This window comes from Pyrus communis, chromosome 14, assembly GCF_041283825.1.
Source record: "Pyrus communis isolate YQ-2024b chromosome 14, ASM4128382v1, whole genome shotgun sequence".
NCBI classification, from domain to species: Eukaryota; Viridiplantae; Streptophyta; class Magnoliopsida; order Rosales; family Rosaceae; genus Pyrus; species Pyrus communis.
This window is the reverse complement of record NC_142578.1, coordinates 26,311,737-26,336,766: the sequence shown is the minus strand read 5'-3', so window position 1 is coordinate 26,336,766 and position 25,030 is coordinate 26,311,737. Positions and strand designations below refer to the sequence as shown.

At 38.3% G+C, this 25,030-nt stretch overlaps 2 protein-coding genes across 6 annotated transcripts; one reads left to right on the top strand and one right to left on the bottom strand.

The window, feature by feature from the left end:
* Window positions 1-2,945: 2,945 nt before the first annotated feature.
* Window positions 2,946-7,723, top strand: LOC137712550 (syntaxin-132). Its single transcript, XM_068451631.2, has 13 exons — window positions 2,946-3,282; window positions 4,150-4,260; window positions 4,431-4,487; window positions 5,162-5,210; window positions 5,535-5,623; window positions 5,713-5,786; window positions 5,981-6,023; window positions 6,116-6,176; window positions 6,288-6,313; window positions 6,392-6,469; window positions 6,686-6,766; window positions 7,154-7,219; window positions 7,378-7,723. Exons 1-13 carry the CDS (start codon window positions 3,265-3,267, stop codon window positions 7,549-7,551), a joined length of 927 nt encoding a protein of 308 aa, XP_068307732.1. The 5' UTR covers window positions 2,946-3,264; the 3' UTR covers window positions 7,552-7,723.
* A 333-nt stretch (window positions 7,724-8,056) lies between these two features.
* On the bottom strand, window positions 8,057-13,011 carry LOC137712549 (uncharacterized). 5 transcript variants are annotated; one of them, XM_088684083.1, is made up of 12 exons: window positions 12,776-13,011; window positions 12,284-12,379; window positions 12,023-12,186; window positions 11,172-11,394; window positions 10,827-11,031; window positions 10,550-10,640; window positions 10,317-10,462; window positions 9,526-9,769; window positions 9,323-9,427; window positions 9,048-9,230; window positions 8,764-8,968; window positions 8,057-8,622 (listed from the first exon to the last, which is right to left on the bottom strand). In XM_088684083.1, exons 4-12 carry the CDS (start codon window positions 11,389-11,391, stop codon window positions 8,135-8,137), a joined length of 1,887 nt encoding a protein of 628 aa, XP_088540209.1. In that variant the 5' UTR covers window positions 11,392-11,394; window positions 12,023-12,186; window positions 12,284-12,379; window positions 12,776-13,011; the 3' UTR covers window positions 8,057-8,134. The 5 variants fall into 5 exon arrangements, with proteins under 5 accessions (XP_088540209.1, XP_068307730.2, XP_088540211.1 ...); XM_068451629.2 differs by having other exon boundaries at window positions 12,023-12,112; window positions 12,315-12,379; XM_088684085.1 differs by lacking the exon at window positions 12,776-13,011 and adding an exon at window positions 11,862-11,907 and having other exon boundaries at window positions 12,284-12,424.
* Window positions 13,012-25,030: the final 12,019 nt, after the last annotated feature.

The window sequence follows — 25,030 nt, the reverse complement described above, 5'->3', positions numbered from 1 at the left end:
CTAATGTATTAGGTGTGTGTTCAGGAGATATGCAGTTCATATATGTGTTTCCGGGGTGGGAGGGTTCCGCATCAGACTCTAGAGTGCTACATGATGCAATTACTAGGCCTAATGGTTTTAAGGTACCAACGGGTAAGATTATTAGTTAGTCTCAACTTTGTAAGTTAGGTCTAGTTTTGTTTGTGAACTACAAAATACTAATATAAGGTCTTTTTTTTTATTAGGTTATTATTACCTTGTAGATGGTGGTTATACAAATGGTGAAGGATTCCTTGCACCCTATAGAGGAATACCTTATCATTTATCTGAATGGGAAGGACGAACACCTTCTAATAAGGAAGAATATTTTAACATGAAGCATTCTAAGGCAAGGAATGTAATTGAACGTTGTTTTGGCTTGCTAAAAGGAAGGTGGGGGATACTAAGGAGTCCATCTTTCTATCCGATAAGGACACAAGGTCGAATAATTACCGCTTGTTGCCTACTACACAATCTTATTAGGCAAGAGATGTCTGTAGATCCAATGGAGAATGTGCCAATAATAGAAGATGGACAAAATACAGAAGAAGGTGAATATGTTGGTAGTGTTGAAACATCTGACCAGTGGACTGCAAAGAGGAATGCCATGGCTCAGGAAATGTATAATGAGTGGAGAGCAATTAGGAACCATCAACCGAACTAGCTATATGTGTTAATGATAAGATTTTATTTTAGTTTTCCTTTTTATCATGCATACGTTGGATATTATTAAAATGATTGGATATTATGCAAATTGATTGGATATTATGCAAATTGATTCTTTGTATTGTATTTTAGTACATTCAAATATTTTTTGTTTAGGTATGGATAACCACAATAATTTGAATGCTTCTCAAGAGCCAAAAGGAAGAAGGCGTAAATGGGAAGCCTTTGAGGAAGAAGTATTACTATCCGTTCTTGAGGATTTTGTTGCTCGGAAGCAACGATGTGACACAGGTGCTTTCAAACAAGGTACTTTGATTGAAATAGCGAAAGCTGTCAATGTTTTATGTCCTAATTCAAATATAAAGGCAACTCCACATATTGAGTCAAAGTTGAAGAAATGGAAAAAAACATATAGTTTGGTCCTTGACATGATAAACACAAGTGGATTTGCATGGAATGATGTCAAAAAGTGCGTTGAAGTTGACAGTGATGACGCATGGCTTTCTTATGTGCAGGTTCATATCCTATTTTATTTATACATTAGTTATATTCTTGCTGCTATATTTGTTATGCATGCTAAATTTTAGTTTTGCTATGTTCATATAATCTTAGAAAAATAAAGAAGCTGATGGATGGAGAAGCAAACCTTTTCCACTGTACGATAGATTTGCATATATATTTGGAAAAGATCGGGCTACGGGTAATGTAGCCGAAACTCCTGCTGAAATGATGGAGGAACAAAGTCATGCTCAGGTTGGTGCAAGTGATATTGGAGGTGAAAATGTTGTATCTTCAATGAACCAACAAAGCCAACAAAGCACCCCATCTGAAAATAGCCAAAGAAAGAGGAAAAGAGCTATGGAAAATTCAAGTGATGGAACCGAGGCAATTATTAGTGGACTGAAAGAATTTTATGTTGAAAGTGGGAAGAGGATGCAAATGGTAACTGAAGCTTTAGTTCAAGGTACTGCAAATCATACTGACATAGCTAACGAACTTGAAGCAATGGGTCTTTCTCCTATGGATCAAATTGATGCATTGACTCTTATTTTGGAAAAACCACAAAATGTGGGAGTGTTCAGGGCAATCAATTCGGGACTCAAGAAAGTGTTCGTCCAAAGGCTTTTAAGCGACAAAGCAAGCGGATGAGTATATTATGTGGTGCCCTTAGACATGGATGTATTTTATTAATCGTACAATCTTAGGTTATGGCTTCTAACTTAGCTTTGCACTATGACGTATTTTGTCTAATGTTAACTAGGATTTTGTAAAGTATGGAGATCTACTTTGGAATGCTATACTATAGTTAACTGGCATTTTGTAAAATATCCTGGATGAAAATTTAGTGAATGATGTATTTGTCGGACTAAGAAATCCTTGGATCAAGTTATGTTGATATAAGTATTTGATGGCTAATGACGTTTAATGTGTGATAAGAAGACAAATTAAATCAACTTTTAAGGGCAAGTTGTGGATTGATTACAATAACAATTCAAGAGATTAAACTCAGGGCAATGTGCCCAAATATTTGTAGTAATTTGTAAGATTGTTACTCCCATTTCAATTTCAATGCTGCTACACCTATGCCAACCCCAATTCCAATTCCAAACCCTCCAATTTTTAGGACATTGGACACATGTATTGGAGCTATTAAAATAGAACAATAATGTAATCCTAGTCTAAGCAAACACAAATATGGTGAATAATCCTGTTTTCATTATCCTGCTTCTTAGTCCGACACTGCACCAAACGCTTCACTAAGTTAGTCCAGCTTAGTCTAGTCTAAGCCAGTCCAACTTAGTCCCAGCAGCTAGTCCAGTCCGAGACAGTCCGGTGCAACAAACGCACCCTACAAGTACTCGTGGAACCTCGTAGGTCCACCGCCATGACCGACATAACACATGCTACATAGTTTTTCAATGGCTGTCATGTAATGTAAGTAGAGAAAAACAGCCGAAATCAATGGGCCGCTTTCGTCATTTAAAAATAGGAAGTGCAACTTCTTTCTTTTTCAAATATTCTAGGTTGAGGTGATTTCGTACTAATAATATTTTTCTTCATTTTCATTTGTAAGTGATAAATTTTAAGTTCGATTTTCATAAAAAATAAATTTATATAATATTATTGTTAGTTTATTGTGAGACTTGACTCACTCTTTTTACGAATGTTGATAATATCGTTTTTGGAAAATTCCCAGCTTGAGTAATAAATCAATAATGGTTTAAAAATAAAAAAGTAACAAACGAATTTCAAAACTGAAAACAAAGTGAGAAATTTAAAACAGAAAAGAAAATCACGTTCCGTCTCTCTGATCTCTCTCTCTCCCCCCCCTCTCTCTGCTGCAACATCTCCAGCGCAAAAAGCAAAATCTTTCTTTCTTTCTTTCTTTCTTTCTTTCCCTTTCATTTTGTTTCGCTCTCCCTCTCCTCTAGAAACCCTAACAGTGGCCTGGTTTTTTTAATTAACCAGGTCCCTCACGGGGGAAAAGCCTTCAATTTTTTTCCTTAAATTTTTAGTTTTTGTTAAATTTCTTCGCAAGCTGTAGTTTTTCTTTGTTGCATTTGTCAGCTGCCCTCGACAATGAACGACCTGCTAACGGTAATGTATTTGATTTTCTTTCATTAATTTATGCCATGGTTTGTTTGTTTGGGCATGCTTCGAGTTTTTGATGCTCTGTTTTTGTCATGATCCGGCTGCGTTTGATGTTATTGGATCTGCTTTTTTAATGAGTTTTTTTTGAATTTTTGGCTTATGGGATGTTGGTTCTCTTTACTTTCCGTTTGGTTAGTGAGAAAAAGGAGGGAAATTGATGGAAAAATTGAAAGTTTTTGAATCATGGGATTTTGCATTGTGCTTGAGGGAATGGGAGTGGTTGGTTTTACTTCATTGCATCTCAATCCACACGAGCTACTGCAGCTTTCGAACAGTTTGGTGTTACCCTAAACTGAGAAAATTGAACAATTTGGTTTCTTTTCCTTTTATTTTCCTTTGTTGTTTTTGGTTTCTCAGCTTTTGAACAGAGTTCATCGGCATTGGTGTTTGAATCGCTTAAGATCTTTATAAACGAAACTTGTTTTAATTTGTGGAAAGTACTTCCCTTTTTCTCTTTTTTGGAATTGAAATGATTAACGATAAGGACAATGATGGAAGTTGCAACGCAAGTATTGTGCTTTTACATAATGCAGAACTGCGGAATAACACTTGACATATGCACAAGCCATTTAATCTGCGATTGAGACTTGGTTTTTCTTTCTATGTATGGTGTTTGCTTGTCTGTACTAATTATATACCAAAATGTGTTCTTAGAAATTTAGTAGTGTCATGTCATTACGTAAGTTCAAGTCATAGTTAACGTGCCTTTTCTTTCCTTTTATCTTTCTTTCCTAAACCCCATTGAACTCAAGCAATCGGATTTGGGATTAAGGTTTTGTTCAAGTACATTTATGACCTAATTACTGCTTGCAGGATTCTTTTGAGATCCCTCGGGGTCAAGCTTCGAGAGATGGGGATATTGAACTAGGAGCACATGCTTCAATGAATTCTGGAGAACTTGGTTTGGAGAATTTCTTCAAAAAGGTGCCTTAACTTCCTTGACTTACTTTTCTTTAATATCCCTTAAATGTATGAAACGCAATTATTTCTTTTTCCGTTACTTTTTCCATAGATAATTATTCTGTATATGGAGTATGTGTTATGTTTACTTTCTGTTGATTCTGAATGCTTTCATGATTTTTTTTCATCTCCAGGTTCAAGAGATCGAGAAGCAAAATGAGAAGCTTGATAAGCTTTTGAAAAAGCTCCAGGTATTATGCTTTCCAATATGTTTTCCTTACCTTGCCAGCACCGTGAAGGTTTTTTTGTTAGCCTCAGCTGTCATAGTTCCTAATTGGTTGGGCTCGCTTGTCCAAAATGTATAGACTTACTACTCTTAACTTGGTCTCATTTCATGTTGCGCTGATGAAATCAGCTGTTAAACTTAATTGAGAGTGAATTTACTTATCCACGAAGCTCAAAGATTTGAGTCCTTCCGTTTTGGTTTGATAATGTTGTCGTCTTTGTAATTGTATGCATGATGCCAATATGCGGTGATATCATTAACGGATTTCTAGTTACATATCGTTTTCATCAAATTGGGAATTTAGTGATAAGCTTATGAACAAGTATAACTGTAACTAAACCGAACATATAAACGTCATGCTGCAGTGTAGGTAACGTAGAATTGTATAGCAACTGGACTGAGTATTGTTTATTTGCAAAATAATGCGTCATCCAGATTGGTAAATTTACTGTGTTTGTACCCACTAATTTAAATATTGTGAAACTGTTATTTTGGAAAATTCCTGTGTTTACATTTTTGTGCCTTATACAATAGCTTAAAAAATTAGACAGCATTATAGTTGTAATGATTCTTTGAGATATAAAAAATTAAAAATTAAATGCACTTTTTTTTATCACTTTTAATGGCTTTTGTCTGCAGGGTGCACATGAGGAGTCCAAGGCTATTACTAAGGCTCCTTCAATGAAATGTAATCTCAAACTTGTTTAATTAATTCGATAATCACGCGAATCTTTCATGCTTATATTCGTATTTTTCTTTTATGTTCTGTATGCTTGTTCCTTTCATAGTTCTGTAATGATGTCTATGGATTAAAATGAAGGGAGGAAACGATATGCATACAGGACAGGAGATGTCAGAAATTATTCTAGCTTGTTTTCTCATAATTTTTGAAAAATAACGCCTGTAATCAGTTTCCCTCTGCTGGTGTTCTCTCTTCTGTTTGCATCCATCAACTTATTTTTTCCTTCCTCATTAACCCAACAGAGATGATGGATCCTTTCACTATGTGCAGCAATCAAGCAACGGATGGAAAAAGATGTCGATGAAGTTGGAAAAGTTGCTCGTTGGATAAAGTCAAAAATTGAAGAACTGGACAAAGAGGTAAAACCTGACTCAACAGAAAGCTTGCTTTTATTTCTGTGGTTCACTGTAACTTTACTTGTCGGACTAAGCTTTCTTTCTGGGTCCAGAATTTAGCAAACAGACAGAAGGCTGGTTGTGGAAAAGGAACAGGTGTAGATAGATCCCGAACAGCAACAACCCTGTACGTTCGTACTTCAACAATTGCCTTTGAAATGCCTTACGCCTATTTCCCCTCATTTCCTTTTGGCATCTACTAAGTTGTGGGATCACCAATGATTTTCCCTCACACATGCTTGTTTGAGAAATCCTTTTATTAATTTGTCAACTCAACTGAATCCAACATTGTCAAGTGTCCACTGTTATCTATTGTTGCAGTGCCTTGAAAAAGAAATTAAAGGACAAGATGGCTGAATTTCAGGTAGGCCACACGCACCCACACATTCATTTTGTTTTAATGTCTGTTTCTTTATTTCTTTCATCACTAAATTTTTTAAATTCCAAAATATGCAGACTCTAAGGGAAACCATCCATCAAGAGTATCGTGATGTCGTCGAGAGGCGAGTTTTTACAGGTTTAAACCCCTCACTTGCCACTCATGAATCGCTGCTATTTTTAGAACCTCTACTTGATTTTCCATAATCTGATTTTATATTTTATTTTTCTTGCTTTTTGTTATCGTCAGTGACGGGCGCAAGAGCTGATGAAGAGGTAAAAATGCACTGTTGAAATTATGGTATATCTATACCATTGTGAAAGCTCGTTTTCTAATCATTTAACATTGTACAGACAATTGAAAGATTAATCGAGACAGGGGACAGTGAACAAATTTTCCAAAAGGCTATCCAGGAACAAGGGCGAGGCCAGGTTTGTCAGTTTTCCTTTTTTATTCTCTGCCCCCAAATAAGCACTTTTTATGATCAAAATTCTGAATTCTCTCACAAACTTGACAAACTTTTTGGCACTTTGAACAATTAATTCCAAGCTCTTAACTCCTCTCGTAAATTTGTTAGCTTGGGTTGTTGAAACATTGAATTTTCTGATTAAGATTGATCGCATCCAAAATTGTGTATCAAATTGTAGATAATGGACACTCTGGCCGAAATTCAAGAGCGACATGATGCTGTTAGAGATCTTGAGAAGAAACTTCTCGATTTACAACAGGTATCTTCTTAGTTTGTGCAATGATGCGTACTCTCTGATGAAGACATGAAGTTGCTATACAATACAGATGTCTAGCATAGGCCTTTTAATTTAGAGTTTACAATTTGGTATTGCCTAATTGAATATAATAACATTAATCTGTTAAATCTTTCTGCGTGGAATTCTGTAAGAAAGTGAAGGATCGGTAGATTATTAAGTTGTGTCATGACGTGGTAAGTCTCTGTTTAGTCATGTAGCTCATAAGAAAACCAAGTTATTGTCCACTTTTAATTGCCATGATTTATTGAGACCGACCGTGAGAATAGCTGCAAAACTAAAAGGAAAATTTTCTGTTTGTGTTTCGCCATGAGTATATATTACATGTTAAACACCAACTCGTATGCACAGATATTTATGGATATGGCGGTGCTGGTCGATGCACAAGGGGAATTGCTTGACAACATAGAAACCCAGGTAATTACAACAATCTCAAAGCATGATGATCCCCTGAATTTCGTAAAGTTTCAAACCTGAAAGAAAACAGAAGTTGATTTGTAAAAGCATGACGCAGAATGCAACTCTTGTATCACACTTGGGTAGACGATCATGTATGTTGTGCTTTCATTCCGCAGGTATCAAGTGCAGTAGATCATGTACAGCAGGGGAATACCTCTCTTCAGAAGGCCAAGAAGCTACAAAAGAATTCGAGGAAATGGATGTGCATTGCGATACTCATCCTTCTTATCATCGTTGCAATCATTGTGGTGGCAGTGTTCAAGCCGTGGCAGAGCAACAAGGGTGCTTAAATTAGCTCCTATGATAATTTGTAACTGATAAGTATAGGGGATTACAACTGACACCTCTGGGACTCGAGCAACTCTTGTGAATCTTGTCTGCATGTAACACTATTAATTGAAACAAACTGTCATTATATTCTTTAAGGGATTCTTTAATACATAAAAGAAAACTCTTCTTGAATGTCTCATGGTTACTGGTTATAAAATCGTACTGTCACGGAGATAGTCCCGTTGATATGTTGTACGGATTTAACGGACTCTCCGAGAAGGGTGTAAGAGAGTTAATCGAGCGTTGTCGGCCAAGATGTATAGGGCGAAGTTAGGGTGCGCATTGGCATGCTTTGGAGAGATTTTTCAATGTGGTCGAAACATGGAGTGTTACATCATAAGTTATTATACAAGTAGAGGGAAGTGTATTTTCCAAGTGTCCCTCCACTTGTATAATGACACTAAATAATCTCTCCACGCTTTGATGCTCGGTTGCCAAAGTGTAGCTGACATACTTATTGAAGACTAGTTAAATGATTTCTATTAATTATTGAAGAGTAGCTGACATGAGCAAATTACTGACGACGAGTCGCTAAATAGTTTCCTAGTTGGAATTGGCCGGTGTCGTAGTGAGGCCATATCCAAAGGGGAAGAGAGGGTCATAATGTGCGTCTCTTACATTCATCGGCAGCTGATCAACGGTTTTGAACCAGGTTCGAGAAAGCTTACCCGTGAAGCCATGGTCACCAAACAAAACATCAGCTACGCCCTGCCCTTCCGTTCCTGGAAGCCAAGCTGCAACAAGAGCATCCATCAAGGGAACATATGGTTGGATCACAACAGGACGGCCAGAGATGACGATAACAACACATTTCACAGAACCGCAAACATTTGTGATGGTGCTCGGGCCAGGATCAGGTATTGTCAAGTTTAGGCTGTCACCAAATGTCTCTACATACGGGTGTTCCCCTACCACAACGACGGCATATGAGAAATCATTCGACTTCACAAAGTCAGCATCAGGATTCTCCTTGTACACGACTTTGGTTTTAGGATCCACTGTGTTCTTTATGGCACTAAGAATTGTGGTACCTGTTAAAGAGTTAGAAAAATAAGTTTCATTCAGAGTTTAATAGGTCAGTTTTTTCAGAGTCCCGACAGATTTCATAGGCAAACATGTATCAAGAGGATATTATGTTTTATAACAGCAAAAATAGAAGGATCTTTGTTTACCTTCGGTGAGATTGTTGCCACTTAAGCCCTGCCACTCAATGGTCCACCCACCACACTGATAACCAAGGTTATCTGCATGACTACCAGCTACAAGTATTTTTGATGCCTTCTTTGGAAGGGGTAGCAACGGCTCATCAGCAGATTTTCCGTTCTTTAGAAGCACTAGAGATCTCCTCACAGCTTCCCTAGCTAATTCTCTGTGTTCCTGTGAAAATAGTAATACAAAAAACCAGATTAAGTTTCCTGCATTGTTGTAGAATGGTGTTAAATTTACCAACGTCTACCTTACTGCCAAGTTGGTCGACCAGGCTGTGATCAGCCAACGGTTCCTCAAATAAGCCCATGACGAACTTAACCCGCAAAATTCTCTTTACAGCATCATCAATTCTGCTCATGGGAATGATTCCATTTTTCACCAGGGAGGTTAGTCCATCAATAAATTCCGTATAGTTGTATGGAACCATGACCTGTAACAGGCAATTAAGTAGGGATTAGAAAACCAAGCACATCATCAAGTTTATGGAACTTAAGAAAGGAAAGCAACAGAGATGTTAATTACCATGTCAATTCCAGCATTGATGCCTGCTTGAATTGAATTTGAGTAGTTGGCATGAGGTGGAGACGTGATCCTGTCAATACCCTCCCAATCTGAGATGACAAAACCCTGATATAGTCCACAAGGTTTCACAGTGCTTTTAGCTTCTAATTAGACTTTGTAAAATGGACAAAAGGCTGAAAAGAATAGCAGAGAGTCGATTTTACCCTGAAATGAAGAGTGTTCTTAAGGAAGCCGGAAACAAGATCATGATTAGCATGCATCTTTACTCCATTCCAGCTCGAGTAAGATACCATAATAGTTGCAACCCCTTTGATAATTGAGTCATAATAGCCTGGCATGTGGATACTGAGCAAGCCGTGTCTGTTTATCACAGTGTTATTCTCATTGATGCCCTTGGTTGTTCCTCCATCACCGACATAATGCTTTGCACACGCTGCAACCTTTTTACTGCCAACAGAAATGGTGGAACATTATGAACAAAACACCTTCTTAAATTGGATCACAATCGTGTTGTTTGGAATTTGACAATGATTGATGATCTTTCAGTAAATTAACGTGCCACAAGAATTGCAGTTGTAAATATGTCCCTCTTGGACAAATCAAAATGCAACAATATAGGGGTTATAGGTGGCCTTTGTGACCACCGTAAATAGCCTAGTGCCAAAGTATGCTTGGACAACCACTTTCCCTCTTTTTTCCTACAAAAAGCTACCAATTTTTCAATGAAAGTGCTTAAACACACTCAAAGAGCCAACATCACTGCATGCGAAAGAGAAGAATAAAATGACTAGTACTTGCATTACATGTTGTTGGATTTATGTGGACCAATAGAACTAAAACCAAGTTAAACTTCAAGATATTCCAAAACTGTAGCTTTCACAGGACCATTATGAAAAGAGTACCAAAATTTTTTGAGGACGCCGACAATCACATTACGCAAATGAGAATAAGACCTTTTAAACTCTGATAATGTGGTAGAAATGTTGGGCCTTACTTTCCACCTACGAAAGGAATGCCCTTTCTAGAGTTAGCTGGTAACTCCCCTTGTAATCCAGGTATGATCTCAGTCATTGCTTGAACAATTTTGTGATCTTCACTGTAGCTTTCATAACATCGACCCCATCTTGGATCTCTGCAAACCTGCAAAGACAAAATTAAGAGGAAGTACTACTTAGCTTAAAGTAACTTCTGTCGGTACTAATCAGATGTACAGTTTATTTTAGTTACCGCTATACAAGGTGCAAAGACATATGGAATGCCTGTAGCTCTAGCTTCAAGTGCGGTTGCAACTCCGATCCTCTTAACAAGTACGGGATCCCTGGTTGATTTTAAATACGAGGAAGTTGACATTAATACACATAAGACAATTAACACATCGTAGAACTCTTCATTTAATTGTAGAGAAAGGAAAGGTTGTTTTTTTAGCTCCCAAATTCAAAACGCTGAGACTAGGTTGACAAAAGAGACCAAGCGAAATGTTAGTATTCAAGGAAAATCTACTTGCCTGGTAGCTCCAAGGCCAATATTGTGCGGAAAGATTGTTGCTTTGTAGACGTTGTTGTGGCCATGAACTGCATCGATACCATAAATCATTGGAATTCCAAGCCGGGTTGATAAAGAACCTTCTTGAAAATCATTCACCATGTTAATCCAAGCTTCTGGAGAAGCCTTTTGTGCTGGAACGCTCCCACCCCCGCTTAATATACTCCCTGCCCAATACAGATTAATTTCTTCTTCCTTAAATCTAACTGATCTGTATATGCATATGTGATATATTCCATTCTTTCTGTAGTTACACATGTATATATAATTTATACACAGGCAGGACAGAAAGAAGAGTGATGATTACCAATGAAGTATTTCTTCATCACCTCAGACGAAGCAACACTGCGTTCTATCTGCACCATTTGGCCAATCTTTTCCTCCAACGTCATCCGGCTCAATAGATCCTTGATTCGAGTATTCAGCGGCTGTTTGGGGTCTTTATATCTTATGTGCTCTGCTTCTGCTATAGCTATGTAGAAACATGAGAGAAGAAGCCCCATCAAGAAGATGGGAGTTCCAGCCATTTTCTGTTCCCAAAAAAATTTACAGAAGAATGTAATGCACAATTAGAAAGCCAGTTTGAGTATGAGCTATGGAAACATTGTGAACCGAAATTCGAAAACATAAAAAAGGCCTAAAATTAGAACATCTAACAGTTAAAAGATGAACAAAATTTGAAGAAAAGTATAAGACAACAATGGAAAGGAATCACAATATTATGAACCTCAAGCATTCAAGCACCAATGGAAGATTAGTTGCATGGTGGAAATTATACAAAGTTACCACTTCTATTAACAAAAAATGCTGCACCCTAAGTTAATCCCAGAGAAAGGAATCAGAAGGACCTTGTAGCAAAATGCAGAATCAAAGAGAACCCTTTTTCAAGCAATAAAAAAAAAACAGTAAAAAAAGTTTAGTTTTCTTCAAGTGACAATCACAACACATGCATGTTGCTCCTTATTACCCGCCCAAACACTAAATAAATTTCACTGACCTTTTTCTTTTGTGACTGAATGGAACTAAAATCTGAAACCCAACAACTGAGAGAGAGGTAACTGAATCACTACTAAGTGAAGTATTTCATTTCATCTTTCTGGAAACTAATAAATTGCCATTTGTCAAAAGAAACTAGTTGCATGTGGAAGTGGAACTTACAGAGAAGCAATGGAGACCCGATACTCCAATAGGCAATGAGCTCTGCTGGTCTGTGGAAGAGAGGGAGAGGGAGGTTGGCAATGAACTCTGCTGCTTTGTGGAAGAGAAAGAGAAGTTGGGTTGGGACCTGGGATTTGGAAAGCAATGCGTGGCAGAAAGTGGAACTTTATAGAAAAAAAAAGGTAAATGATAAAAAACTACCTCAACTATGGATCTCACAACACTATTATACCTCATCTTTTAAAATTGACAATACCATACCTTATCTTTAGAATTTGGTCCAATGTCATACCTTCTGTTAGCTTGGCATGAATTTCTCAGTTAAATGTTGACGTTGCTTGATCCGAGACCCACTTTCTATTAAGAAATAAAAAAAATACTATTAAAAAATAAAAAAAATCATTTAATATTTTTTTAATATTAAAATAATAAAGAAAAGTTGAAAAAAAAAAAAAAAAAAAACCCTCAATTCGTCCCCTTCCCCCACCCTTCTCTTTCTTCTCCCCACCCACCCTCAGTTTGTCTTCCCCCCCCCCCCCAAAACCCCCTCTTCTCCCCCACCTGAGCCCAACCTGCAACCAAAAAAAGAGAAAAAAGAAAAAAAAAAACCCATTTTCATCTTCCCCGACCCCCCTTCCTTTCTTCCCCCCTCTTGTCTTCCCTAAACCCTTCGCACCCACTACCTGCAACCCAAAAAAAAAAAAAAAAAACACAGAAAAAAACCCAGATCCCGTTGAGGTGGAATCGGGAAACCTTCGCCAAGCCGATTCCGTGGGTTGAGAACCTGGGCACGGAGAAATGGGGGTGGAGGGAAGAGGATGGATGCGAGGGTGGGTGCGGAGGGTGGATGCGAGGGTGGGTGCGGGGAGAAGAGGGGATGGGGGGGAGGGTGGGGAAGGGGGAAGACAAACTGAGGGTGGGTGAGGCAAATTGGTTTTTTTTTTTTTTTTTTTTTCTGGGTTGCAGGAAGTGGGGAACAAGATGAAGATGGGGAGAAGAGAGGGGAGGGGGGGGGCAAGGGAACGAACTGAGGCTTTTTTTTGTTTTTAATTTTTAACTTTTCTTTATTATTTTAATATTTAAAAAATATTAAATGATTTTTTTTAGTTTTTAATAATATTTTAGTAATTTTTTTAATAGAAAATGGGTCTTGGATCAAGTCACGTCATCATTTAACTGAGAAATTTACGCCAAGCTAACGGAAGGTATAACATTAGATCAAATTCTAAAGATGAGGTATGACATTGTCAATTTTAAAAGATGAGGTATGATAATATTGTGAGACCAATAGTTGAGGTAGTTTTGTGTAATTTATCCAAAAAAAATTAGGTGCAGGTTGACTGAAAATTTGGATGTGATGATATATTTGTCAATTCGATAGCGGGCGGAGAAACGTGACGCAGAGAGTTTTACTGGAATCCAAATTTGTTCATTTGCTTTTCATTTCGCTTTCATGGATGGACTCGTAATTCATCATGCTTATCTTTACTTAATCGGTGAGATTAGCATCCGCAGTAGTGATGCAGCTGGTGTAGGTGTATTAAGAAGACTCCACTGGCAATAAAACTGGTGGTTTTGTTTGTTGACTATTATTCCAACTTCTTCCCATCACCTCCAAAAAGAAAGAAACAATTGTTCCAACTTTTGACTTTTGTTTTTTGCTTCCTGCCTCATCCACAAATTAGAACCTTACACTACACACGCATGTATTGCTTTACAGAGATCGATATCGCTTGAAAACGCCTAGTGGGGTTTTAGAAATTGAGGGAAAGCGATGAGATTGAGGGAGGCCGCACGAGAGAGAGAGAGAGAGAATACCCTTTTGAATTAGAGTCTTCTCTCCTCTTGCTGGGTATTCCCAAATCCCTACTCGATTTCAATATAAAATTATAAATTTACATGAAAATAGCAAAAACAATTATTTTCTCTTTAAATTTGTGTACTCTAAAAACCCATCAATCATCAAGAACTGAGAAAATTATTCCATTCTACGTAACATTAAATGATACGATCATTTAATAGCGTGTCTTAATTTGGATCTGGAACTTTTTCATTTCCTTACCAATTTCTAATGAATGAAAAAACATAAAAGAGAAAGAGATAAAAAAATAAAAAATCTTGTTTGGAAGTGCTTTTAAAGTGACTGGAAGAACTTTTGGTGAAATTATTTTTGGGTTTCAAAAACACTATTTATGTGATTCTTCCAGGAAACACTTCAAGTGCATGCTTTTCCTTCATTATACCTAAATTTGTATGGAAGACAATAAATATTACGTATTGGATGACTTGAATTGGTTTGGATTATTGCTTTTTTCGGTAGCCGAATCATCTCTCCTGATGTTGCACTTGTATATAAACAACTAATTAACACACTTAATCAAGGAAATACATAGCATCCAGAAAAGAAACACAACCAATTCAATTTTTTTTTTCCAGAAGAAAAAAACAAAAAACAAAAAACAAAAAAACAACAATGGTTTGTTTGATTTTCCTTTAAACAAGCAGCTAGCAAAGTGATCGACCAATTGGAAATTTTCATATATATTATTTGTCACGATCGAATTCGTTGTGATTATAGCTTCTTCATTCGTCACGCATTGTACGTATCTTGAGGCCAAACTGCATGCACATTTTAGCTATGCAAATCAAGCACTTTCATACGTGACACGAAACCCAACCTAGCTGGCTATATAAACACTACTCTACATAACGATGCAAAGTGCAAACTAGTCATGGCCTTCTTCGCAAGAAATGCACTGCTGCTAATGCTGCTTATGTTGATTCTAATTATGTCTGATGCAGTAACTGTTGTGATCGAAAATTATTTGTGGGATCAATGGGGCGACTCGCCGCTGAAAGTTCACTGCAAATCCAAAGACGATGACCTTGGTGTCCATGCCGTCCCCCTTGCCGACTCCTACGAATTTAAGTTCCATCCAAACATATGGCGGACCACGCTATTTTATTGCAGCTTTGAGTGGCCGAGCCAATTTCACCATTTCGATATATACGACCAAGGAAGGGATGGAGGTTGTGTACTAGACGACGGCGTTTGTTTATGGCGGATACAAGTGAACGGACCGTGCAGGTTCAACGGCTATACTGGCTCATATGATCTTCTGTATGCATGGAAGGACTAGTTGTTTCGAAATCAAACATTCTGGGGACAACTCTGTTGCAAGAAACCCCAAGTGGAAATGTGGATCTTTACCGTTTCGAGATATATAAGGAAAAAGGAGGGAAACTATTGGAAGAAGCACATGGGTGTACAGACAGCACAGCACAGCAAGCATACAGCAAGGGTGTGCACTCAAAGCACATGGGTGTACAGACAGCACAGCACAACAAGACAGCAAGGGTGTAAAGGACAGCAAGGGTGTAAAGCTTTCAGCTTTCTTTGTTGCTGACTCATGGACAGCAGGAAAGGAATTGCATGTGCATGTGTGCTGTTGCATCCGAAGCTTTCTTTGTATTATGTATAAATATGACTTCCCATAAGGCTTTCTAGATATGAGAAGTATTACAATTCAAATCAGAAAAATCAACATGGTATCAGAGCAGGAAAAATAACCTGTCTCTGCAAAGCTTCTTGCTGCTGCCTCTGCACAGCTTGCTGCTTCTGCAGAGAAAGCTCCAATAGCAACAGTGTCTCTGTAATACTCAGACTGTGGTATCCGACGTTTGCGACCCGGTATCGGCGCTGTACCGAATCGGGTTTTCCGGCGATGCACCGGAGATACCAAGCTCTCTCTCGCAGCAAGGCAGGGACTTTGTCGCCAAGTGTTTGATTGGAGACCCACTGGAGAGGTGGTCGGCGGCTGCGAATCAAGACAAGTAAACAAAATTCGAAACAAAAATCCAAACAGGTTTGAGTTCAGTGGGCTCAGAAAACTTATGAGGAAGCAGCAGCAGCTCCCTTGCTCCTTGGAGCAGCCTGTGTACCTTTAAGGAAGCCGCTCTTGAACCTCCTCGGCACATTCCTCAGCAGGGTAGGCGCAGGCGGAGCAGCGACTCTTCTGGAGGTGGAAGCTGCGGCGGCCGCACTGCACACAGAGTGTGGGTCTTGTTCCTCCTCTTTATGAAAGCAACAGGATAGAGCAGAAGAAGCAATTGAAGCAATAAAGTCTTTTGATTGGGTTTGCTGGTGGATTGGTGAATTTGTTTTTTTTTTTTATATATATATAAAAATAAAAAATAAAAAAAAAATAAAAAAGAGGAAAAAAATTCTTTCTTTATTCTTATAGGTCTTTATATGGCGGAAGAAAATTCTTATTCGTTTGGAGATTCCCAGATACCTTCCTCCTCAACCGTGTCTGAGGTGGATGTCAATCCAAATCAAAGATTAAGCTCGGTCTTGTTAAATGAGTTTAATTACTTACCTTGGTCAAGAGCAGTGAGTCTTGCCCTAGGTGGAAGGTCCAAGCTAGGGTTCATAAATGGAAGCATCGAAGTTCCTGATGTTTCTTCACCAACTTATGAAATCTGGCTTTGCAAGGATCAGCTAGTTATGTCATGGCTCCTAAATTCCATGGAACGTAAACTAGCTGAAATATTCAGTTATTCTGAATCATCATTCAAACTATGGCAGACAGTCAAGGAAATGTATGGCAGCCAGAACAATGCTGCACGTGTGTTTCAATTGAAGAAGAACATTTCCAACATACAACAAGAAGGAAAGCCCTTTGTTCAACTTCTAGGCAGCATGAAGAGCATGTGGAATGAGCTGGAAATGTATCGGCCTCACACAACTGAGGCGTCTTTACTACTAAAAAGGGCAGAAGAAGACAAGATATTCCAACTCTTGTCAAGTCTCGATCCAGGATACGAAGACCTACGAAGCCACATAGTCATGAACCCCGAACTACCTTCCTTCACCAGCGTATGTGCAACAATCCAACGTGAAGAAGTACGAAGGAAAGTCATGAACACTGGCACAAAGACCAGTGTAACTGAAGCAAGGGCTTATCTAGCCAACGAAAGAAAATACAAAGTGAAGAATCCACACTTAAAGTGCCAACACTGCAACTATACTGGTCACGTTAAGGAGACATGCTGGATTTTACATCCAGAATTAAAGCCAGAGTTCATGAAGGATAACAAGGGCTCACAAAGACTGAACTGTGCACCACATAGAGCCAACAATGCAACTACCTCAACCTCTCATAGGTCTGATGCACTCAAGAGCTTCACTGCAAATCAAGCTGCACTCATAAATGAGTTTGCAGTGTATCTTCAAAGCAAGAAAGAAAGGATTAAGAGTGACCAAACGGTCGGCTTTGAAGATGGAAGTTCAATAGCTTTGCTAGGCAAGTTTTCTGGATTTCTGACAGAAACACAACACATGGCCCAATATGACATGCAAGGTATCATGACTGCTTTTAAAACTGCTCTTAATGTAAATATGATGCATGATTTGTGGATTGTTGATTCGGGTGCCACAGATCATATGACCAACCATGTTTCTAAGTTTCACAAGTTTGAAAAATTTTCAAAACCGTCTCAAGTCTCAACTGCCAATGGTGAGAGTTCTAAGGTTTTAGGGAAGGGAAATATCAACTTAATATCGGACAAAATTGAGTCAGTAGCCTTATTTGTTCCTTCTTTTCCATTTCAACTTCTATCTGTGGGAAAAATCACCAATACCTTAAATTGTTTGGCCATTTTCTCTCCTCACAATGTCATTTTTCAGGATTGCCTCACCAAGAAGACGATTGGTGAAGGGTTTTACCTTGATGGCCTCTATTACATATCAAAAAACAGTCCCAGAGGATTTCAAGCCAAGTCCAGTCCATCCCAAGATAGTCAATTGTGGCATCAACGTTTAGCTCATCCTTCCCAACCTGTTTTGTCTTCCTTGTTTCCAAACTTAGGTAATGATTTAATTTCGTGTGAAACATGTCATTTGTCTAAAGCCACCAGATTGCCTTTTACCTCATCCTTATCTAGGACTAGTAAAGTTTTCGAACTAGTTCACTCAGATGTATGGGGACCAACGTTTGAATCTTTTGATGGTTATAAGTATTATGTAACTTTTGTCGATGATTTCTCTAGAGCCACATGGTTGTACCTTTTAAAGTCTAAGAGTGAAGTGATTGAAGTTTTTAAGGATTTTCACAATCTTGTTAAGAACCATTTTTCCTCTCAAATTCAAACCTTAAGATCTGACAATGGCACCGAATATATGTCCCATATCATGTCATTATATTTGAGCAAGCATGGTATCATGCATCAAACAAGTTGTGTCGGCACACCTCAACAAAATGGTGTAGCTGAAAGGAAAAATCGTGACATTCTGGAAAAAACGAGAGCATTAATGTTACAAATGAACGTACCAAAGAGATTTTGGTCACAAGGAGTCATGGCGGCTGTGTACATCATCAATAGACTTCCTAACCGAGTCTTAGGGTTTAAATCTCCACTTGAAGTCATGAAAGGAAGAAAAATCGACCTTTCACATCTTAGAGTCTTTGGCTGTGTCTGTTTTGTTCATATACAGTCACACCATCGAGATAAGTTGGACCCTAGAGCTCTCAAATGTATTTTTCTTGGTTATTCATCAACACAAAAAGGATATAAGTGCTATGATCCTCAACTAAGAAAAATAATTGTATCTAAAGATGTACGATTCCATGAAGCTAACCCTTTTTTCAGCAAATCACATGAAGCCACAAGTCAGGGGGAGTGCATCTTAGACCTAATTCCTCTACCAAGAATCTGTACTTCTACACCTCCCATTGAAGTCAATAATGAAGGTACTCATCCTGATAATTCTGTGCATGATGATGATTCGGTGCATGATGATGACAACGGCAACATAGAAAATCCTCAAGGTGTGGATGACAATTTGAACGAGGATGAGACAAACCTCCTAGTACCTCGACGCAATCCTCGGCGTGATAGACAACCTCCCACAAGGTTTCAAGATTTTGTCACATATAAACCGAGGCATCCAATTTCAAATTGACTGTCGTATCAAAAGGTAACTCCATCTCATGCTGCCTTTCTTAACAACATTTCAAGTCACAGTGAGCCTCAAAACTTTTATGAGGCTAATAATCAAGTTGTGTGGAAAGAAGCAATGAGAGATGAACTCAAAGCACTAGACCAACACAAAACCTGGAGCATCACCAAACTTCCACAAGGAAAGAAGGCAGTGGGCTGTAAGTGGATCTATAAGATCAAGTTTAATTCTGATGGTTCGATTGAGAGGCATAAAGCCAGGCTGGTGGCTCGAGGATTCACTCAAACATTTGAGGTGGATTACAAGGAAACATTTGCTCCTGTTGCAAAAATGAACTCAGTAAGGGTTCTATTGTCTGTTGCCGTCAATAAAGGTTGGTCTATGTATCAAATGGACGTGAAGAACGCTTTTCTACATGGTGATCTTGAAGAAGAAGTCTATATGAGATTGCCACCAGGACACCCACAAAGCCAAGAGCCTAATTTGGTGTGTAAGTTACATAAGTCAATTTATGGACTGAAGCAATCACCACGTGCTTGGTATGCAAAACTAAGTACCGTTCTTCATAACATTGGTTTCAAAAGGAGTAATGCAGATTCATCATTATTTGTTCGCACAAGAGCTGCAAGCAAATTAGTTGTGTTGATATATGTGGATGACTTAATAATAACAGGTGATAATGCTGCTGAAATCACCACACTCAAATAGTCACTTCAACAACAATTTGCGGTTAAAGATCTTGGGGTGTTGAAGTATTTTCTTGGAATCGAAATGGCATCTTCTTACAAGGGACTATTTCTTAATCAACGAAAGTACGTCATGGACCTACTTAAAGATGCCAATATGAGTGATGCCAAGCCTGCACTTACCCCTCTTAATAGCAAGCTCAAGCTTGACTTGGGAGACACGCCACTCTCGGATATCAGCTTATATCAGAGGCTTGTCGGCAAGCTGATCTACCTAACGATCACTAGACCAGACATCTCACATTCAGTAAGTATTGCCAGTCAGTTCATGCACTCTCCCACCATCGAGCATCTGAACCTTGTCAAAAGAATCTTACGGTACTTAAAAGGGTCTGTTGGTCGTGGCATCCTCATGGCAAAGAATGACAACACTCAAATCATAGGGTACTGTGATGCTGATTGGGCAGGAAATGCAATCGATCGCAAGTCCACCACTGGTTATTGTACCTTTGTTGGTGGAAACTTGGTCACGTGGAAGAGCAAGAAACAAACTGTCATCGCAAGATCAAGTGCCGAAGCTGAATATCGTGCAATGGCCTCAACTGCATGTGAGCTGATATGGCTAAAAGGACTTTTATGTGACTTAGGTGTGTTCACAACTCAACCAATGACCTTATTTTGTGACAACCAGGTTGCCATGCACATAGCATCAAACCCCGTCTTTCACGAGAGGACGAAGCATATTGAAGTTGACTGTCACTATGTCCGTGAACAAGTATAGTCGCAGGTGATTCAGACACATTATGTAAAAAGCTTCGATCAGCTGGCTGATATATTCACCAAACCTCTGGCTTCTCATCAGTTTCAAAGACTCCTCTCCAAGCTTGGATCCATCAACCTACTGGATCCATCTTGAGGGGGAGTATTGGAAGAAGCACATGGGTGTACAGACAGCACAACACAGCAAGCATACAGCAAGGGTGTGCACTCAAAGCACATGGGTGTACAGACAGCACAGCACAGCAAGACAGCAAGGGTGTAAAGGACAACAAGGGTGTAAAGCTTTCAGCTTTCTTTGTTGCTGACTCATGGACAGCAGGAAAGGAATTGCATGTGCATGTGTGCTGTTGCATCCGAAGCTTTCTTTGTATTATGTATAAATATGCCTTCCCATAAGGCTTTCTAGATATGAGAAGTATTACAATTCAAATCAGAAAAATCAACAGAAACATAAAAGGCAATTCAAACGTTGTGCTCTTTCTTGCATGTGCAGTTGAATTAGCTACAAACTGTGCTCATTTTTCTGTATAACCTAAATTTGAATCCTTATAACACAACAGTGGAGAAGAGTGTTGCCCTTACACCATGGCGTGAGTTCCAACCCGTCGACGTCCTAATCTAATATCTAATTTAACAAATTTATCGTTTGATAAAAAAAAAATTAATTAATTATGATTGTGCCACTACTAGCAATGAGAAATCCTAATAGATTGTAGAAAGACATATATAACTTGCACCTCAAGCAATAACTTCGAATGAAGTCTCTTAATAAAGGATGATGTCAGGCGCGCAGAGCGTCCATAGAAAAAAAGTTAGATCCTACAATATATTTTGATTGTACATAAATATATCGTCTTCAAGATTGATTTAATGAACAAAAAAAGTTAATAAGGAAATGAAATAGCATTTCCAATGTGAAAAGGAAACAAACAGCATAAAAATATTTAAAAAAAAATTCGAAGGACATAGAGAAAAATGGGTAAGAGAGTTACCTTGTTCAACAGGGTAAAATATCCAATCTCAAAGGGTTTGTGGTGTGTATATATTGGGGGGCGGCCGCCTAATCTGAGCCAAAAGAATTGTCCTCTCCCTCAATAGCTCTGATCTGAGCACCAGAGAAGAAACTGAACACACGTACGAGCAATTACTGGTAATGTCGAAGCCAGCGCTACAGAAGACGATGTGGATGGTATAGATTGGGATTAAGGTTGAAGAGCTAATCTTTTGCAACACATTATGAAGTGTCATTGACTAGTTATCCTTTGAAGGATTAGCATAGAGTGAAATTTTATTAAACAAACGTTTGTCAAGAAACGCTTCGAGCCTCTTATCTTATTAAATAAACGGTTGTCAGTTCCAATCCTTCATTGGCAAGCAATACAACAGGATAACGAAGTGAAGGGAAAAATCCACATTAAAAGCAAAATAAACTACCAAAACCGAAAAGGAAGAGTAGCTACATGATTTTTTCAGTTAGATTTTTTGGGTGTTGTAGTGAGCCCAAATCCAAAGGGGAAGAGAGGGTCATAGTGTGCATCCCCAACATTCATAGGTAGTTGATCAACCGTTTTGAACCAGGTTCTAGAAAGCTTGCCAGTAAAGTCGTAGTCACCAAATAAAACATCAGCCACCCCTTGACCTTCAGTTCCTGGAAGCCAAGTTGCGACAAGAGTGTCAATCAGCGGAACAAATGGTTGAATCACAACAGGAGGACCAGAGAGGATGATGACAACGCATTTCACAGCCCCGCAAACATTTGTGATGGTGCTCGGGCTAGGATCAGGTATCGTCAAATTTAAGCTGTCACCAACTGTCTCGGCATAAGGGTGTTCTCCTACCACAACGATGGCATACGAGAAAGCATTCAACTTCACAAAGCATCAGGATTCTCCTTGTGGACAACTTCAGTTTTAGGATTCACTGAGTTCTTTATGGCAGTAAGAATTGTGGTACCTGTTGAAGAAAAATTAGCCCCATACGAAGCTTAGTAGGTAAATATTTTGTACTATGACAGATCTCATAGGCAAACATGTCTGCAAATACATTATGTTTTATCCAGATTTTATAAAATTGGTTTTGATCATATTATATGAATCCTCCTCTAAATGTACCTTCAGTGAAATTGTTGCCACTCACTCCCTGCCACTCCATGGTCCACCCACCACACTGATAACCAAGATTGTCTGCATGACTGCCAGCTACAAGTATTTTTTATGCCATGAGTATATATTATATGTTAAACACCAACTCTTAGAGCATTCCCACCGTAGCAAATTGCTCGGGGGACAGTCTCCAAAACAAAGGCCCGAGGGCCGGTGGTAGGCCTCCAGCGTGAGGCAGCCCGGTGGAAGGGGGAGGCCCGAGCAAAGGGCCCGTGAGGGATTGCCAGCCCTTGAGCCCGAGGTGGGAGTGACGCAAGGCTGACGCCAGGGTGGCGTCAGCGTATTATTTAAATTTTTTTGTGTCAGGCGCGTGCACCCCACCCGCGCGTGGGGGCGCGTCCCGACACAATAATCAGAAAAAAAAGGGTTTTGTCAGTTACCGTTGGGAAGCCACGTGGCTTCCCACGGTGCGTTAGATCCTAACGGTCACTTAATGTGGACCGTTAGATCTCAACAGTAAAAAAAAAGAAAAGTGTCAGATTTAATATCCACCGTTCGATCTGAGATCAACGGTGGATATTAAAATGCTTTATAAATTAAAAAATAAATGAAAAAATAGTTTAAAAAATCTGAAAAGTTACCGTTGTGACACGTGGCACAATCTGGAGCGTTGGAATTCAAATTTTTTATATCCAACGGCAGAGATTAATTAATTGAATAAAAATTTAAAAAAAATTGTAAAAAATTCAAAAAAATTCAAAAAAATATCTGAAAAATCTGAAAAAAAATGTAAAAAAAATTGTTTTTACTTTTCTATAAATACCTTCTCATTATCATCTACCTTCACAACAATTTCATATTTTCTCAACTACTTTCAATCACATTCCTTTCTTTGTCTCAAAGTTTGAATCCATTTTTTTTCAACAAAATGACCACTGGTGCAGGTACGAATTGGTCGCTTATTGAAGATGTTGCGTTGTGTACTAGCTGGGTTGAAGTTACTCATAGTTCGCTTACGGGTAATGAGATGCAGTTGCGAGAAATGTGGAGTCTTATTCATACCAATTATCTTGAGAAAATTGGTGGGAAAAGAACCAAAGAATCGATGTCCAGTCGTTGAAAATTACTTAGCCAATCGTTTAGTACGTGGAGAGACGCTTTGGCACAAGCTAGTAGTAATATTCGAAGTGGGGAAAATTACTCGGATATGGTAACAAGATATTATTATTTATTGTTTGTATTATTTATTTGTTACGTACAAAATTTATTATTTATTGTTACTTATTTGTTACATTATAATTATGTTGTTTGTTACATTATAATTATGTTGTTTGTATTATTAATTTGTTACATTATAATTATGTTATTGTTACTTATTTGTTACATTTATTTGTTACATTATAATTATGTTGTTTGTATTATTTATTTGTTACTTATTTTCATTAAAATTAATGTATAATATCACTTACATTAAGAAAAAAAAATGTGTATATTTAAGGTTAAAATTATTTACTAAACTTGGAACTCTAGCCCCATGTTATGATTAACATGACATATATATATATATATATATATATATATATATATATATTTATTTATTTATTTATTTATTTGTTAATTATTTTCATTATTTACTAAACTTGAAGCCTTCTTACTTATTTTCATTATCTTTGTTACTTATATATATATATATGTCATCCACTTGGTTGATTGCCCCATCCTCGTTATCTCATCCACTTGGTCTGCAGATGCTCCATATGCAAGCATCCGCAAGGCAGCAGTAATTTTTTGCTCCGGCAGTAGACCCATAGCACTAAAAACATCTTTTTTTTGCACAAAATAAGAATCATGGTTGCAAACAGCAATCATGATTTTGTTGAACAAATGTCGTTCTATTCTAAAACGACGTCTAAAGTACGTATCAGGGAATGCACTATTAGGAACAAAATAATCATCCAAGAGTTCCATACCTCGTCGTTGCCTGCTTCTATCAAGGTTTCCGGAACGGCTGGGCCTGCAGATCTGAGCCGCAGCTTGGATGACTCGACGGGAATGTGAGGCTCTGCCCCTTCTTACTTCGTCATCTCTCATTTGACGCTCCTCATCTTCTTCCCTCTCATTTCTTACCCCCTGGTGATTGAACATTGATTCTGATTGGTTAAACAAGTCTTCCTCTTCCTGATTCAATTCCCACATCATCCTTGAGGAAGAAGAAGAAGACATTGAAAGAAAGAAACAGAAACTATGAATATTGATACTGATTTTTGTGAATAAGGAAGCAGAAATTATGAATAATGATAGAGATCTTGAGAATTTTGGTGTGAGATTTGTGAAGATGGATGGTGGATTATATAGAGGATTCAGAAAGGATTAGGTTCTGCATAATGCCACGTGGCATGCCGTCATTCGTTAAAAATCTGATGGAAATCTATCATCAAAGATTGTTAACAGATTATGACACGTGGCATGCCGTCATTCG

What these genes read in the sequence shown, in the direction of transcription:
- LOC137712550 (XM_068451631.2), top strand. An exon ending in TAAGGCTCCTTCAATGAAAT is followed by an intron (nt 5,211 to 5,534) that starts GTAATCTCAAAC and finishes CACTATGTGCAG; the next exon opens with CAATCAAGCAACGGATGGAA. An exon ending in CGAGAGGCGAGTTTTTACAG is followed by an intron (nt 6,177 to 6,287) that starts GTTTAAACCCCT and finishes TGTTATCGTCAG; the next exon opens with TGACGGGCGCAAGAGCTGAT.
- LOC137712549 (XM_068451627.2), bottom strand. Translation starts at nt 12,259, where the DNA reads ATGAGGTATAATAGTGTTGTGAGATCCATAGTTGAGGTAGTTTTTTAT. An exon ending in ATTGGCCTTGGAGCTACCAG is followed by an intron (nt 10,641 to 10,826) that starts GCAAGTAGATTT and finishes AAAATCAACCAG; the next exon opens with GGATCCCGTACTTGTTAAGA. An exon ending in AGAACACTCTTCATTTCAGG is followed by an intron (nt 9,428 to 9,525) that starts GTAAAATCGACT and finishes GGACTATATCAG; the next exon opens with GGTTTTGTCATCTCAGATTG.